The sequence below is a fragment of the Acipenser ruthenus genome, chromosome 17, assembly GCF_902713425.1.
Source record: "Acipenser ruthenus chromosome 17, fAciRut3.2 maternal haplotype, whole genome shotgun sequence".
Lineage (NCBI taxonomy): Eukaryota > Metazoa > Chordata > Actinopteri > Acipenseriformes > Acipenseridae > Acipenser > Acipenser ruthenus.
Window position 1 is genome coordinate 23,573,066 of NC_081205.1, and position 16,742 is coordinate 23,589,807.

The window sequence follows — 16,742 nt, forward strand, 5'->3', positions numbered from 1 at the left end:
TATAATTTGTGTATGTATATTCACAATAATACAGTAACTTTAGCTTGCTTTAAAGCAGAACATATTTACCTAAAATGTGTTTTAATATTGATACATTTGTTGCTTCTTGGAGTCGGTATTTTCATGGGCAGTTACATTCAGTACCATGAGTGTAACAATGAAAATGCTGTTATACAGTATCAGTGATGAAAATAAAGTATTACATTAAAGTGTAAGGTTTCTTGAAATGGTTAGGATAAATTGTCTTAACCTATTTGGTAAACAGCTTTGTATTTTCCCCTGTGTATAAACTGCTGTGTGGTTTGGGTATGTATGAAGTTGAGTTTCGCTTGATGTTCACAGAATTTTGAAACGCTGTTCTGAAATGAGGGATACTGCTTCACATATGGTTTCTTTCATGGTGAATTTCTGTTCCATGAAAATTTGCATGACAGCATACTAAATCAGAAAGCTGGACCCTTCCTTTGATTTGTCTACATGAAGTACAATAAAAATGTTTAAAGTACAACCCTCCAGACATGTACTTTGTTAGGCCCTTTAATCTAACCCTCTAGAAAATGTATGTTTTTAGAAAACAAATTTATGGGCTAAAGTTAACTCCCAACATATTGGAACCAAGGTGTGTTATTGATTAAAGAAAAATAAACTCCCTTACACTTTGATTTCCTAAGAAAGTAGAAACAACGTTGCTGCTGTTGTACTAATGCGATACAGATGTTTATAGCAAAATATTGTAGCTTTTTAGATGTGCTACAGATACAATATATATATTTTTATTCATGTTTTTGGTTGCCATTTACTCTGCTCTTACAGTATATAAATAAGGGCAAGATTCTCAAAGCTATTTACGCCAAACGTTGAACTAGTCACAAGCCCCTAAATGAAATGTCTGAGTTGTTTATTTCTGATTTGGTAACTTTATTGGGTGTGTTTTTACTATCTAAAAGTATTGTGCCAATTGGAGTAGTCAGCTTTGAGAATCTAGCCCAGAGTGAATTAGTGATATATATCCGATTTTAGAAAGATATTGTGCAACCTTCCCTTAGAACTGAATTAACTCACTGCTACCCTTATAAAAGTACCAAATAACAAACACTAGATTAACTGTGTGCATGTATTTAACAATAACACCGTGTACATGCCAAATACTTAAGTTTGTTTGGTTAGTTGGCACCTTTTAAAGGCTGCTGTAAGTTTAACAAATGTAGGAGAAAACAGAAGTCAAAACACTATTTCAATATATGTAGAAATGCAGTACCTGCTGCTTTAAGCATAGCTTCAATAAGCAGTGATGATCACACAAGTGACTCTCCGGACGACACCATGGTTAACCAAGGTTAACCTTGCCCTCCCAGGTGCTCATCTCCTTGTTTTTGAATTTAGAATTACTGTGAAACTTGTATTTGCTTCTCTTCTTCACTTGGTTAAGCAGGCTGTTTTAGAGTAGGTTACACTGCTTAAAAATTTGCATCTGACTGTGACATAGCAAGTCTAATTAAAAGGATCTAAATTAGACACATAGATGACAGGTACTGAGGGGCCTAATGAGACTTTGAACACAATGCTGCCTTCCTTAAAAATACCCCAAAGGTGATGGATGGGTTAGGAGATAGAGTGGACCCAATGGTGTGAACCAGCCTGCTGCAGAAACATTACCCTCTTCCCAATCCCCCCCTCCCCGGGCTGCTTCCAGCGGTGTGAATGGTCCGAAGTGTCGATGGGGAATTTGACAGCTGAAACAAATCTCTTTGTGTGCCTCGGACGTTACTTTAAGAGGTGATACGCTGAGTGTCCAAATGGAAAGAGTCAAAGCGGGGTCCTGTTTGAAAGGGACTTGTGTCACAAAGTTATGTGTGGTTCTGACATGACAGGTTTGTTTAAAAATGTGAGGGTGTTTTTTCTTCCCCAATGAAATGTGTATTCTTTGGTTCCTGGGCTAAAGATAGACTGCGCTAACAGCTGGTAACAGTGAGAGTGTTTACAGGATCAACAGTTTAATTTCCTTGAAAAACTGTTCAACTATGAAGATACATGTTTGACCAAAATGCTGAACTTGGGTTTCATTATTATTGTCCCCTGCTGGAAATGCAAAAAACTGGACCCCATCTTGCTGTCCATCTGTATGTCACACTTACTCATTTATGGTTATGATGAAACTTGGCTGGACAGTAAAACGTACATCTTTACATGTACAATGGATGTTGGTCAATTACGTGTTTTTTTTTTTTGTGGAATACAATATCTATATATTACCCTGCACATTCAAATTGCAAATAACTTAATGCATTGGTTTTCCTCATTTAGTTAGAACAGTTTGGTTTGAAAAAGGTGTGAATATGTTGAGAGAACCCCTACAGAGTGAAGACTTTCTCTATAGCACATCTGAATGAAATTACCAGCGAAAGAATCTTTATATACATTGCATGATTAATGTGCTTTTCTCACCCCAAGGTACAAAACCAAGCAACAGAAAAGAGACCTGTGCACACTGTCTAGAATGTCAGTGTTACTGTCTGCAAAAGAGTTAACCTGTCATAAATTTCGCTGAGCCAACACATTAAATCTCAGAGGCAGGAAGCAGAGACAGATGTATTATACGGTTTGATTGGAATAGTTCTGTTCTTTCAGCAGAGTCCATCTGCAATGGGTTTTTATGTTATGGAAGGGAGGCTTTTATCTTTTTTTGATCCATATTGCCTTGATAAATGTTTTGAATGTAAGTCTGGATGTTCTGCAAGTACAACCTGTGACACAGCAGGGGTGCTGAAAGAACAACTTTTGATATGCCTGCCAATTGATAAATATCTAAATCCTGCACTGAAGCCTATTACATGACCATTTATCATTCATCAGCGTTCATATCCAAGCATGGGTCCCTTTCACCACGACTATGTCCCCATGTTTTTACCTAATAATACAGTGTCAAAGTGTATGTAGCTCAGAGTGACCCAAACAGTACATCTATTGCTGTTAGTATAGCAAAGATGTTGTGATATACTCATTTGTTTTATATATATTCAAGAAGGTTGTTACCATATAAAGCTATAAACTTTGAAGATGTAATTAAGCTTTATGATAAAGTAGAGTACACAATAGGCTACAGCATGGAATGGTTTAGTAAACGGAGGAAGGGATTCTATTTTAGTGTAAAATTGAGTTTGATTGAGGGTCACTGCATCTTTTAATTCACAATGTCTATGGTTCTTGAATTAATTGAAACCAAACATGTCAAGCTGAGGGCAACATTTTAATTATGGCTCCTTGAATGCAGCTTTTCCAATATACCAAATAACAAGACGATCAGCAGCTATGACAAAGATAAGTGATGGTTTTTGGCATATAGTGTAAAATATGGCCTACATTTCAAAATACAGGTATATTAACTACATAATAGCTATGCTATACTGTGCATACACCAGCATGATTAGAAAATAACTTAAACGCTAAATACATGTTGTTAATGTACATCATCACAATCACAGAATTATGTAAATGTATTTGCTTACGATTGTAAGTCGCCCTGGATAAGGGCGTCTGCTAAGAAATAAATAATAATAATAATAATAATAAAGTGCGTGTAGTAAAAAAATTGTAACAACATAGTTGTTTTATCTGCATTTTGAAATGTATCCAAAAAGGCATATATAATATTATTATAATATGTCATATTGTTTGTGAAATTGCTTTGTTAACTAGCAGTTAAAATAAATGCCATTAAATAGAGCTATATATTACATACACATTAATAACGTTGGTTTAAAGTAATGTAAAAAAAAAAAAAAAGCGATTCATATTTTTTTGATTAATAAACTTTATTCAACTTTATTGAATATTTTTCACTGGCATGATTTATATTCTAAGGTGCGGAGCTGCTTTTTCAATGAGGGTAGCAGCGACTAACCAGATCAAAGTTTAGGTCGGCATCTCCTTTGGGGCTCGTTAACAACTTCTGCAAGAAGTCACATGGGAGCCATCCCATGCTGCTGTCCATTATTTTGCAATCTATCAATCACACGAAAGTGCGTTGGTTACCAAAAAAATATAATATCCTGTGTGTAAATTGTGCTGACTGGCTGGCACCACCTTGCTCCAAACACAAGCAACGGCAGGGAGTCTGTGCTTGAGTGAAGTGTGGGAAAGGGACGACTGTGAAGGATCAGATAAAAGCAGGAGGGCGCTGAAGCAATAAGAGTGGCAAATGTGATGTACCTCAGTGAAACGGAGGATATTGAAGTCTCCACAAATAACACTGAAACAGACTCCTGTAGTTTTATAACACTTCATGAACTCATTGATAAAGACTGCACGTCGAAATGTTCCATCAGAGAATTGTACTTGTTTCTTTTCGCTTCTTTCTAAATAAGCTTTAATACAATAATTGACTATGCTGTAGGACTTAATTTACCAATAACTCTAAGTTGCTTGTTATATAAAATGTCTAGACTGGTCAAATAAAATGACATAACGTTCAGAACAACAGGTCACCTTTTTACGAGCAGCTAGATACAGACCTCCCAGACTGAAAGAAAGGGGTGGCCTGCTGAGTGCAGCCAAAACCAGCCTTTGGCAAGACATTGTGAAGTTGGCCACTTTCAGACTGTATTATACTGCAGTGTGAATTTAAAATACTTCCCCTCACAGCTTTGGAAACGCACTTCAATTCTGACCTGAATACCCCATGCCATTCTGTCCTGGGCAAGCTGAGGCATTTTACCAAACTATGGAGGCAATGCTTATAAAAATGTCTTTCTGCAAGGGTGACTGCCAAGACATTTATCACATTAATCGTGGAGTCACCATTACAGAAACCTATTTTCTGGGGTGTCTGAATGGGGTTATATGTGCTGTCCCCAGGTGTTCCGCATGTATTCATTTGTCCCAATACTGTACTTGTGGAGGGTAGTCAGCGTGTTTTTTCTTGTGATACTTGTTACTTATTCCATTTCAAGAACTTTACATTCTTACCCATCTCCTCTCATTAATGTCACAATCATGGGTGTTCTACAGCAGTGCTTAAAGATAATGAAGTGAAAAGGGGTTAACTTTCCTTGGAGATAATGAATCGCATCTTTTTACGCATGTATGGGCATTCCCACATGAACTGTGCCTAACAAGCTTAGAAAAAGAAAGGCTCTTTTGAGTGATGAGCATTTCAGTTTCAGGAGATATTCGTACATTTTTTACATAAGTGTGTGCTACATTTTTTAGTGTTTCTAATTCTGGTCCAACACCAGGCATGTCAGATGTCGGTTACAGTAAAAATAAGATCATAACCTTTACAAATAATTACATAATTGCATAATTGATCTCTATCTCTATCTCAAAATTAGCCACGGATAACCATTATCAAAGTTGATAGAAAAAAACAAAATCTTAACACCTACGGTAATTTTAAAGATAGGGGTTGTTTTCTTTTGGTCAGCTATGGAGATTTATGGGCCCGTCTTTGTTTGCAGTATGGTATGGATTTATGGCAGCAACTTTTCCATTTAGTTCTAGTCTGGTCCAGGAATGTGTTGTCACATTGATAGCCCGCAGACATGTGGTAGCTCTTTTGCCACCTTTTGAAGTGGTGACTTAAAGGTGGCTTAAAAAATCTGTCATCACTGATTAGATAGAAACTGCGTATCCTGGTCTGGCCTTGACTACATCACAAACACCAATAGCGAGGGTGCTGGATCATCTGAGATGTCAGCTGACTGATTTACAATGACATCATTCTTCTTACTGGCACTTAAAAAGTGTTGAACTGTGATTCACCTGCAGTGTGCATGGAAAAATAAATAAATTGCACAATTGTGCTCTTGTTAACTTGACCATGTAAGAAAGTTGGGCTGCACATAATTATTACTAGCTCACCTGTTTATACCAGCGCATTCTTTATATCATAAAGAACTGCACTCCTTTTCTGGGGGAACTCAGTATTGACTGAGTTTCACCTCCTCGTCACTCTTCTCATTCAGCTGCAGTGGAACAGATCATATTAACATTAAACATACGTTCACACCTGTAGGAAGTGTTTAGATGAAAAAAAAAAAATGACTTTATCAAAACAAGGTCAATTAACTTTACCTTGAGCATTCCTTTAGCTTTTTGGTTTCATTTCAAACATATGGACCATGTGTATCTGAGAGAAGCTGTAACAGCATGTAATAGAGATTGACAGAGTTCCTGTTCAGCATTCTGGAAACATTCATGTTGGCGCAATTAGAAAGGAATTATTACCAAACTCTTCTGGCTATAATTTGGTTCATTAGTGGGATAGATTTTAATTACACAGAAAAAAGACTATTTATAGAATTGGTAAGCCTAAATAGAAAAGGGGAAACAAAAAATAGTTGTTGAAAAAACATATTTACATTATCCCCAGAATTAGTTCATTTGGGCCTTTATACAAACCACACATAACATGATATTAAACAGGTAAGTACCCCTTTAATACTGCCTGGTGTTCTTTTAAAATGTAATTGGTTCTCATGTACATGGAAGGTGACAGATGGCTGGATGATCATTTAGGTAACACACAACAGATGTTTTCATATTCTCAAACACATTTAAAAGAATCGTACAAATGTACATTCACTGATGGGGGTGAAGAGCCATGCTGTGAAAAGACACATTTGATGAATTAGCCCAAAGCTGAGTGACGAAGGAGTATTGCATTGAGAAAGGATATGAATTAGCTCAAAGCCGAGTGACGAAGGAGTATTGCATTGAGAAAGGAGAAGCACGAGAGCGCTCTGATTGTAGTTGCAATGAGAATGTTCAGGTGCAATTATTCACTTCCTAAGCCCATTGTTAAGTGAAATCACAGCATGATGCATTACTCCCTTCATGAGTTGAAGCTGGATGAGAAAACCTTAAACACCAATGTATTTGTATATTGTAAAGGGAATGGTTAAGTGTGGTTGTGTGGTCTGGTCACATGAATAAGCGTTGGTATACAGCAGGGCTGTCCATCGGATAACTCTTGAGCCACGTTTGCTCTTTTGATTTCTGAAGTCAAGTATACCATTTAAGGTTGCCTTTGTCACAAAAATGAAGAAAATAAAAACATGGAAAATGAAGTTTGAAAGAATAAAGGTTCTTTATTAACCCAGTATAACTCAACTGGGTGCTTAGGAGTTTGCTCAAAATCACCCAGGACATTTGTTATTCAGTGTGCACAGTCTTCATCTTTCCTTTATCCCTTATGCAAAAAAAAAGTATACCACGGTAGAAGCTTAGGGTAAGCATGTTAAACCATTGGCTACCATGGTAAATCACAGAAAAGTATACTAAATCATGATTAACTGTGGTAGAGTACTGCACATGCAAAGTATAAAACAAAACTACTTTATACCATGGCTAACAAGCTGTTGCTAACCTGTGAACCTTCTCTGTTTATAGTGCTTACGACCATGCAAAGAAATATGGGAAATCAGAAGAACTCTGTCCAACAAAACATGTGAGGTAAGTTACACAAACAATTTACATTGAGCTTGTACTGCATTTTCTGCTTTGAAACAAGTCTGTGCATATGTGTCAGCAAATGAGACAACTTGTACGTAACAACTGACTGATTGTTACACCATGGTTACAAAGAAGAGGATTATATGCCTTGACAATTCAGTTCTGTCCTGATGAAAATGACACAATCCCTTGATTAGGAGAAGCCTGCCATTTTATCATGTTTCAAATTATTTAGAAACTAAGTGTTCTCTTTTCAAGGGAAATTATTTAGTCTTTTATCCCTTTTTTTGTAGACTCCCCTCCTAGAAAACCCTTGTTAGCTTGTTAGATGAAGACATTCCACTGGAAAATGCTCAAGAACAGAGGACTATATTTAATCCCACTAAACCTGTAGTTTACACTTATGGATTACGCCATTATTAGCAGGAGATCTAAGCAGCGTAGTCCTGTGCTGACAAGTCAAAGTAAGTCTGTTCTATCAAAACAGATGTCAGGTTTGAAGCCAAGTACAACTATAATTTTAAAAAAAGTAATATATATATACAGTATATATATATAAATTATAATGCATTAAATTTATAAAGCAGGTATATTTTTTAGGCTTGAAAATGACAAACCAGCTCTTTAATGGTATCATTTGAGTAGTGTTACAATGTCAAACTGATTTTAGCTTGTATCCTGGTCTGGCCTATCCTTGCCTTGACTACATCACCAGCACCAATGTCGAGGGTGCTGGATCATTTGAGATGTCAGCAGGCTGAAACTACTGAAGCTACCTTTGGGGAATGTAAGCTACCCTGAACAGTTAACAAGGTCTTGGAACAATGTTGTAATATACAGCAGGTATTTTTATTTAGGGTTTGTAGTGTTAGGTTTTAACCGGTAAACAGCAATAAAACATTCCTGAAAACACAAACACAAAAAAATACTGGAATCTTACTACTTCACCCCCAACCCCAGTTTATGGTACAGTTACTGTATTTTGTTCGATACAGGTACTGCGAGCACTCTGATTCCTATTTGTGCTGTTACTTTATTTGAACCTGTCTCTGCATTCTGTAACACATCAGAACTCTAAATTCCAAGGATACTTTTGGGCAAAACCAGAAATAACTGGTCAAATCACTTTTTGTAGGTCTAATAAAAGCTCTGATAAACACAGATTTTTCAAAAAAAAAAAAAAAGAAAATGTAAATGGACACCAGAAGCCCTAATTATATTATAAAATAAATAATCTGTGGGACGGATGTTCACTTCAGTCTATTAATCTTCAAGAATATATTTACTTTTTTCATGTATGTATTATACTTTGCTTCTGCGCTGTCAATGTGTATTTGTTATTAGAGAACTGTGTGACTGTGTGGTTTGAATTATTGATCCTGTTATGCCATTCCATTGCACATTTGGTAAAGTGATATCTGCAATCCATCTATATTACAGTACACTGGAATGTACGATGGCACTTTGTAAATTAAACGTCTCTCACCACCTGCTGGGGGTGCCTCTTCTGTTTTACTGCTGGATGCTTCATAGGGTAACTAAGCTGTCCTTTAGGAGATTGCTCTTAGGAACAGGGATTATTAATGCTCCACCTGCAGACTTTATGACCATTTTTAAACATTTAGAATACATTAAACTTGAGTCCATCATTGGAATTACACAAATAATTGCCACTCCTGAACCTATAGTCCAAAGCACGTTAACTTTAGTTACTCTTTAATCAATTGTTCAAGTAACCCCCCCCCCCCGTTAAGAAGGCTTAGCCCAAATTTCCATGCCAGTGCTAGTATTGACAGCAAGAGGTTTTTTTGAATGCCCTGAATATCTTCAAACTTGTTTTCCTCAGAAGCACCATGAATGTGTGACAAGCTCGGAGTTCCTGAAGTCTATCCTGAATCTGAAGCAGGGGGACTGCCCGCCTCCTCAGAAGGCCTCCGGGTTTGCGGCTGCCTGTGTGCTGAGCTGTAGTGCCGACCGCCAGTGCCCTGGCTTCAAGAAGTGCTGTTCCAATGGCTGCGGGTACACCTGCCAAACCCCAGCCAACCTGTTCAAAGGTATGTGTATGAGCAAGGACGATATATATATATATATATATATATAAAATGTACTAAGTGGCAAAAATTACCAAAACCTAGTTATATGTTATTACACTTGTACCAAAAAGATCAATCCAGCCCACCAACTGGCCCACGTGTGTAGCCAGAGGCTGTTCTATCTCCCAAGGGCATTCATTGCCCTGTTTCCCTCACAACCACATCACTTTCCAGTCGACCTCCCTCACTCCAACATGCAACAGCATTATAGTGATTTTTAAGATTCAAGTTTTGCTTTTTCAGGAGTCCCATTAAAACCCAGGAAAGACTTGGCCTTCCTCGAAGATGAAAATGGGGTTGTGGAAGTCTCCTGGATGTCAAAGTTCAACGTTTCTGTTGAACCAGTGTTTTATGTCCTGCAAAAAAGATGGAATTACGGCATACACCCCAGTGAAGATGAGTCGACAGAATGGCAGACAACAGCTATGGTAAAATAAATAAATATATATATATATAGCGCTCCCACGTTGTTTCGCTATCTAACTGACAAAAACAAAACATGTTTGTCAGCTGCAGAACACAATTTTTAAAATGCGATTTTAATTTCCTTTCTGATCTATAACAGAGCTTGAAGATTTAATTGGTAACCTCTTACTACAGTTAATATAACAAGAGCTATTGTTGTACTGGCAATCAGGGTTTATGGAAGTGTATACTTACAACTACCGGTGGTGAATGTAAACGCAGTAGACAGGCAACAGGGTCCACAAGAGGCTAAACTGCAGAATAACTTTGTAGTTAACTGACACCAGGGGGTTATATTTTAGTGTGAAATTGAACATTGTTAGACCGCAGCAGATTTAATGTTAGACCAAGGCCGCCCCCATGACTCAATTAGCTTGCTCTCTTGCAGGTCTCATTCAGTGAAAAGCAGTGATTTATTCTTTACAACGAAGGCAGGCTTGATTACTGCAAGCTCTGGAAGCAATCAAAAGTAAATGTGCATGATTGCAGTTGTTTCGGCATCATAATCAATTAGTGGTAATGCAATCACAGTACATTGGCTTTCAAACACGTATGTCCAAGAAAGAACTATACATGCGTAAAGGTAACAATTAAGGTCATTAATGCAAGAAACTGGCTTCCAGAAATCTAGAATCCTTTGATGGATTCTGAAATTGAGACTTCTATTAGTTCAACTACCAATTACAAATAACTAGTACTCAGTCCGTATTAACAATATGGCAACCTGCAGCTTGTTTCTTTCTCTCAGCTGCCAAACAGACCCTTTCCTTATATCCACGTACACGTACTAAAAAGAAATGAAAAGATCCTTAATATTTAGATCATTAAAACACACCCCAATATATATGTTTTGAGATTCTAATTTTGTATTGGGTATTTGGACACCTGTTACTATACTCAAATATTATCGTGCTCAGATTAACCCCTTGTCCTTTACTGATAACGGTTGACACCATTAAGGCTGCAGCCTAAAGTATGGAAGTATGGAAGTTTGACAGTCTGTTAATTCAGTTATCACTTGTGACTCTACAAAGCAGCCCACCAAGACTTCTTCAAATGACCCCATGCTGACCAGAAACTGTAACCAGCTGCAGTTTTAAAGGGGCGAAGTGGTTTGTTAGGGAGAAGGAAAGTGCTTCTGAAGTTTCTTACCTCTGATACTGTGCATGAAGCCACGGCAGTATGAATGTTGTAAGATTCTCAGTATGTGCCTGACTGTGTCCAGGGCCCTTACCTTTCATGAGCACTACATTCAGATTCAAATAAATAAATACATTCAATAAAATAGCTTCACGTTTTATTTTCTTCTTTTTTTTGTTTACTCTTCCTTTACCTTTTTATAATGTTAACAGTGGTTCTTACTAGAATTACTCAAATACTGTGTTTTCTTTTATAAAAATTTTAAAAAGTCTTGTGTTTTAAATCTGTGTTTAAAGCTACTCTTGAGATATCATTGTCTTTCACAGATATGTGTAACCTAAGCTAAGATCAGCCAATGTGTCTCTATAGACGTAAGAGTCTGCACAATCACGCTTCCTTTAGTTTTGCTGGTGATACACCGCTGCACTCTAGATGGTGCTGGCACTTACCAATATAAAGGCACCTTATGTGGTCTAGCCTACATTACATATAGGTAGTGGACAAAAAAATGGGTAAATGAGGGAAACCAAGTTTATTGAACGCAAGGGTTTCCACACAGGTGTGGCTCATGCGTAAATTAAGCAAATAACATCCCAGCATGCTTAGGGTCATGTATAAAAATGCTGGACAGGTCTGGTTGCCTATAATTATGGCTAGCATGGCTGCAAGAGGAGACCTCAGTGAGTTTGAAAGAGGGGTGATTGTTGGGGCGCGTTTGGCAGGAGCTTCAGTGACCAAGACAGCTCAACTTGCTGATGTTTCACGAGCAACGGTGTCTAAGATCATGTCGGTATGGAACTCCGAGGGAGTGCATATCGACATAGCGCATACTCCAGGATCGTGATATCTGTGTATTAATTCGAAGTGCAAGGCAAAACAGGCGAGCAACAGGAGATCAATTGACTGCAAATTTCAACCTGGGGCGCGAGCAGCCAGTTTCATCAAAAACGATCTGCTGAGAGCGGGATACCATAGTGGTCCAGCGCCTTATTAAGTGACTAGATTGGTGTTTCCAGTTTTTTGTCCACTACCTGTATGTCTATGGCAGGCAGGCAACTGAAGGCCAGCTCCATAGTCAAAGCACTTTTAACACAGACTTATCAAAAACTAAATATAAAAACATATTTGAGTAATTGCAATAAGAACCACTAATAATGCACAAATCATCTAAAAAATGAAAAAGGAAAAGGAAAACTTTCTTTTTAAATGTAGTTTGAAGCAATTTACTCATAGGTCCCCTGTATCTAAAGCAGCCTCCACACTAGCTGTGTTGACGTCACAACAAAAATCACCTGGAGTATTACACTGAAGGTATAAAGTGCCGTGTTTTGCTTGAATGTGTGTGTTGTTGAATGAACACTCCTATCACATCTGCCAGTTCTGGTGAGATCTATGTTTTTCCTCCAGACGCTTGCAGCGTTTCTTATCACTGTATATGTGGCATTAGAGGTTATGTAGCGGTGCACATTGAAAACGTTAGCTGACAATTACTCTTAATTTCCCTTTCTTGAAACCCCCAGACAACAGAGGATCACAGTAACCTGAAAGACATAAGGCCAAACAGATGGTACCAGTTCCGAGTTGCTGCAATCAACGCTCAGGGCACACGCGGCTTTACAACCCCGAGCAAGCATTTCCATTCCTCTAGAGGTGAGAAACTGGAGAATCACACATTTGTTATTAAACTCAAAACCCTTACTGGGAACTATTCCTGCGTGAGCCTGGCTAAGATATTGGTGTATAGCAATGTGCCACTGCATAAGAGAAAGCAGATTCTGAAAACATACCTTTGTATATTTCATTATAATAATGTTTCCTATGCTAGACTTTTAAAGGCAGATGTAACTGTATTTACTTAAAAATAGGTTGCATATGATTACTACTGATAGACTAGGACTGCAGGGAATCTCATAGACTTATTTGAGTTTACTGACCCTTTGACTTTAAACTCTGTTGTCAGGTATAATAGCTACATCTGCACAAAGTTTGGAGCATGAAAACCAATTTGCCTGCACCACTAATCTCATGTACAGAATGTCTCAAGTGCAGTGAAGCCTGTCTAAGCCTGAACATTAAGCATCTGTTCTGATTTCCAAACACTGCAGCAGTGCCACAACACTTTTATATAGTAAAGACTTGCTTTTTGACAGTCCTGATTTGTTTATATTGACAGCAATGTCAAGTCATATTCAAGTCATCATCTCTTTTACAGAGCAGTCCAGATGGTGGCTTGCAGAGCTTGTGAACACTGATATAGATCAAATAAACCTGTTATTGGATTGTATAAATCATACACTCACAGTTCCACTTTGTTCAGCCTTATTTTATGAAGTGTTAACATTCTCCTCATTGTCAAAGTGTCTGGTTTATTGTGCCTGTTGGTTCATGTATACACTGAGTAGCAAGCGAACGTAGATATCACTTTATGTTAGATAAGGAGAAACAGCTTTCATAGCCACATTCAGTATTTATGAAATCATTTTTCTCCATTAGGTGAATGTGTCACTAAAACATCTAATAATTAAATGTATTTATCAAGTGGCCAGTATTTTAGGTGATAAAGAATGTTGGGGTCAGAGGTCCAGACTCCTAGCTGCCATCACATAACGAAAGCGTCAGATGAAAGCAAACTGATAACACAGTGAAGGAAAATCTAAATGACAGCTCTTCAGTCTTGACCAAAAACTTGAAGGGTTCTTGCTCTTTTTATGAAGTTCCTCCCATATGAAATGGAATCTTTGCTTTAGAACTTGGAGCATTTTTGCTGTGGTGTAGAACATCACAGGATGAAACATACATACTGCAGTTCAAACTGCACCCTGGAGGCAGATGTCGCTTTCTGTTACCTTCTGCTGCTAGGTACAAATGTTTCAGTCACTGTATCTGCTGTAAATCTCAGATTGTCAAACCAAGTTCAGGCAGGATATAATAGAGGCTCTCGTCTGTCACTCAGTTTTCATATAGAGAATCGCTCAGCAGTCGTGATGACACTTGGTACAGACATTGTTTAGTTCTTGAGAGTATGTGAATCAAGTATTAAATATACATTGCATTCATATTTATTATTACTATTATTATTATAATTTACTTATATAGTGCTTTTTCTATGTCACAATTTGATAGTGCGTGATTTATTTAATTCTCTATCTGACATTATTTTTGTCAATGGTTTTTATCAACAATAGTTAACAAGCAAGTACCTACTGAGAACTACTGAGGAATGCAAACAAACAAACTGGACTGTCAATAGAACCTATCGAGCTTATTATTAAAATAGGCTTGATATAAATAGAAGCCCTTGTCTGTACACACCAGCATCATCTGGAGTTTAATCTTAAGAAACAAGTCTTGTGAATAGAAAACGGACACACCATGCAGTGTGAGCATTGAGCAGCATGTGATTGATGATAGGAGATTTCTGAGCCTATTCAAGCGATGTATCGATCATTGCCATTAAGAACACAAGTGCTGGCCTGGCATTATCCCCACCTAATTGTTTTAAAATCATGAAAAGTAAATCAGAGGAATTAAAGGGTAGTGAGGTTAAAATCAAGAGCGGCAGGAAAAACTAGCTGTCTAATGAGGCAGAAATGAATGCATTCACAACAGGTCTCTGCTTCTTGTTTACTGCTGTTTTTCACTGGGGTCCAATTTTCAAATGACTTCACAGTTCATTCCATTTCACCTCTCTTCATGAAGTTCAGTCCTGTTCCGTTTAGCTCATTCCTAGCAATCAGCAAAGCCCGTTTTGCGTTCATGTGCCCTGTCCGGATTCTTTCTTTATTCATTCTGCTGTTCTTTGTTTCATTTCATTCATGCTGTTAAACTAATCCTTTCAAACATGAGTACCTGTGTGCAAAATCTTACTTCATTCATATACTGTAGAAACACAGGAGTGTGTATTTGTGTGCCTATAAATTGTACATACAGTAGATATTCTCTTTCTATATATAATATATAGTAATTCATACTTAATTATAATTACATGCAATAAGTACACATTTTTTCTTGTGTAGGGCTGACAGAGTTGCTTGGTTATACATGCCTGTCTTATCTAGCTGAGTGCTGAATTTTGGTACTGGCACTATACAAGCAATGTGAAACATACAATAAGCAAGTGACCATAGGGGCCTCTGTTGAAGCCCATATAATATGTTTAATTAACATCAGCATCAGTGGGCCCATTTTTACTCCTCTCTGCTCTGCACTTGATCTTTTCATTTGAAATACCCTTTCTTAACTTTTCTGAATGTTAACAAGCACACATTGTGCTTATAATGCTTTTGTTAAATAAATAAATAAAAGCAGGACATTGAAAATGGGTTGTTAAACTGTAATTAAAACTCACAAACTCAACTTTTTTCTTTTTTTTTTTTTTGCAGATCCTGTGCCTCCGAAGATGCCAAAGAACGTAAGAAATGGAAACTTCACAGTCCGACCTGACGGCACTGTAGACGTGGTGATCTCCTGGGATCCTCCTCAGGATGAGGACCTGTCTGTCCACCACTACAAAGTCTCCTGGAGTCAAAGAGTACAGAGAAAACACGTGCTGCTGAACAAAAGAGACAGCTCAAAACTGACTGGAGGAGTAAGTACAGCATGTCCAATAAAATGTCACAAGTGGGGTTAATCCGTTCAACACAAAATGACACAACATTTGGGTAGTACCTGTGCATGTAAATCTAAACGTGGACTAACAGTAACCTTTTAGTTCCTTATTCTCAAAGTGTTTTAGACCAGTCAGTAATGCACTCCTATTTTTTTTACATAATACAGTCCCAGGTATTGTAACAAAATTTGAAAGAAACCACTGACTTAATTAAATTAACCTTCTGAGTATTTGCTCTGTAATTTTCCCATGGGTAACTGACAAAAATGGGCTGCCCGGTGTTTTTATTAAACGATAAACCGGGATATCAAGCTGGACAAAGCAATACATTGCTGAAACATCTGGTTATGTCTGATGTGTTGAGTAGTGGCACTGCTAACGAGCGCTACAGAATAGAGGTGAGGTGTCCGATGGCTCTGCTACTGTACGATGGGCCAATATTGTTAGGAAGCCTGTGGATAGGAGACTTTTTTTTATTTTGTTAAGAGTAAAAATAACACCAATGCATATATACAATCTCTAAAATCAAATGTGACAGTCATTCTATTGCTAGAGTCTATACTTTAGGATGAAATATCAAGCTTGGTTCCATGAATAAAGTGGTTTTCTTGTGATGTCTTCTGTGGCTGTAAATCTAAAGGTTCTGGTCCTAAAGATGACAGAATGGCTATGTTTAATGTCTCTGATAACTCACATATGACCTCTAGTCATAGCTTTTAGTGGATTTATTTTGGCCCTAATCTGATATTCAGTCTCTTAAATGCAAGGCCTTTGATGGAAGTGATATTAAAAAGGTTTCAGGTTTTACAAGCCAATATAGGCCTTCACATTTTCCAAAACAGTAGCATACAGTGTCATTTTACATTAGTGTATGCCAAACATGTGTAGCCTATACCTACCTGGCATGCCAATCATGTAAACTATGGACAGATGAATTATTCTAAGTCTGAATAACTTGCTCAGTTCAGTAATCACTTTGCAAT

The 16,742-nt window shown here is 37.6% G+C and overlaps 1 protein-coding gene across 2 annotated transcripts in view; it reads left to right on the forward strand.

Annotated features, from left to right (window-relative positions):
- The window catches only part of LOC117422928 (anosmin-1-like), a 43,999-nt gene that overhangs the window by 17,281 nt on the left and 9,976 nt on the right, over positions 1-16,742 (forward strand). For both annotated transcript variants that reach the window (XM_034038174.3, XM_034038175.3), the window contains exons 3-7: positions 7,390-7,452; positions 9,299-9,506; positions 9,789-9,973; positions 12,671-12,800; positions 15,533-15,738. In XM_034038174.3, coding sequence (XP_033894065.3) covers positions 7,390-7,452; positions 9,299-9,506; positions 9,789-9,973; positions 12,671-12,800; positions 15,533-15,738 — 792 coding nt within the window. The remainder of the gene's footprint in view (positions 1-7,389; positions 7,453-9,298; positions 9,507-9,788; positions 9,974-12,670; positions 12,801-15,532; positions 15,739-16,742) is intronic.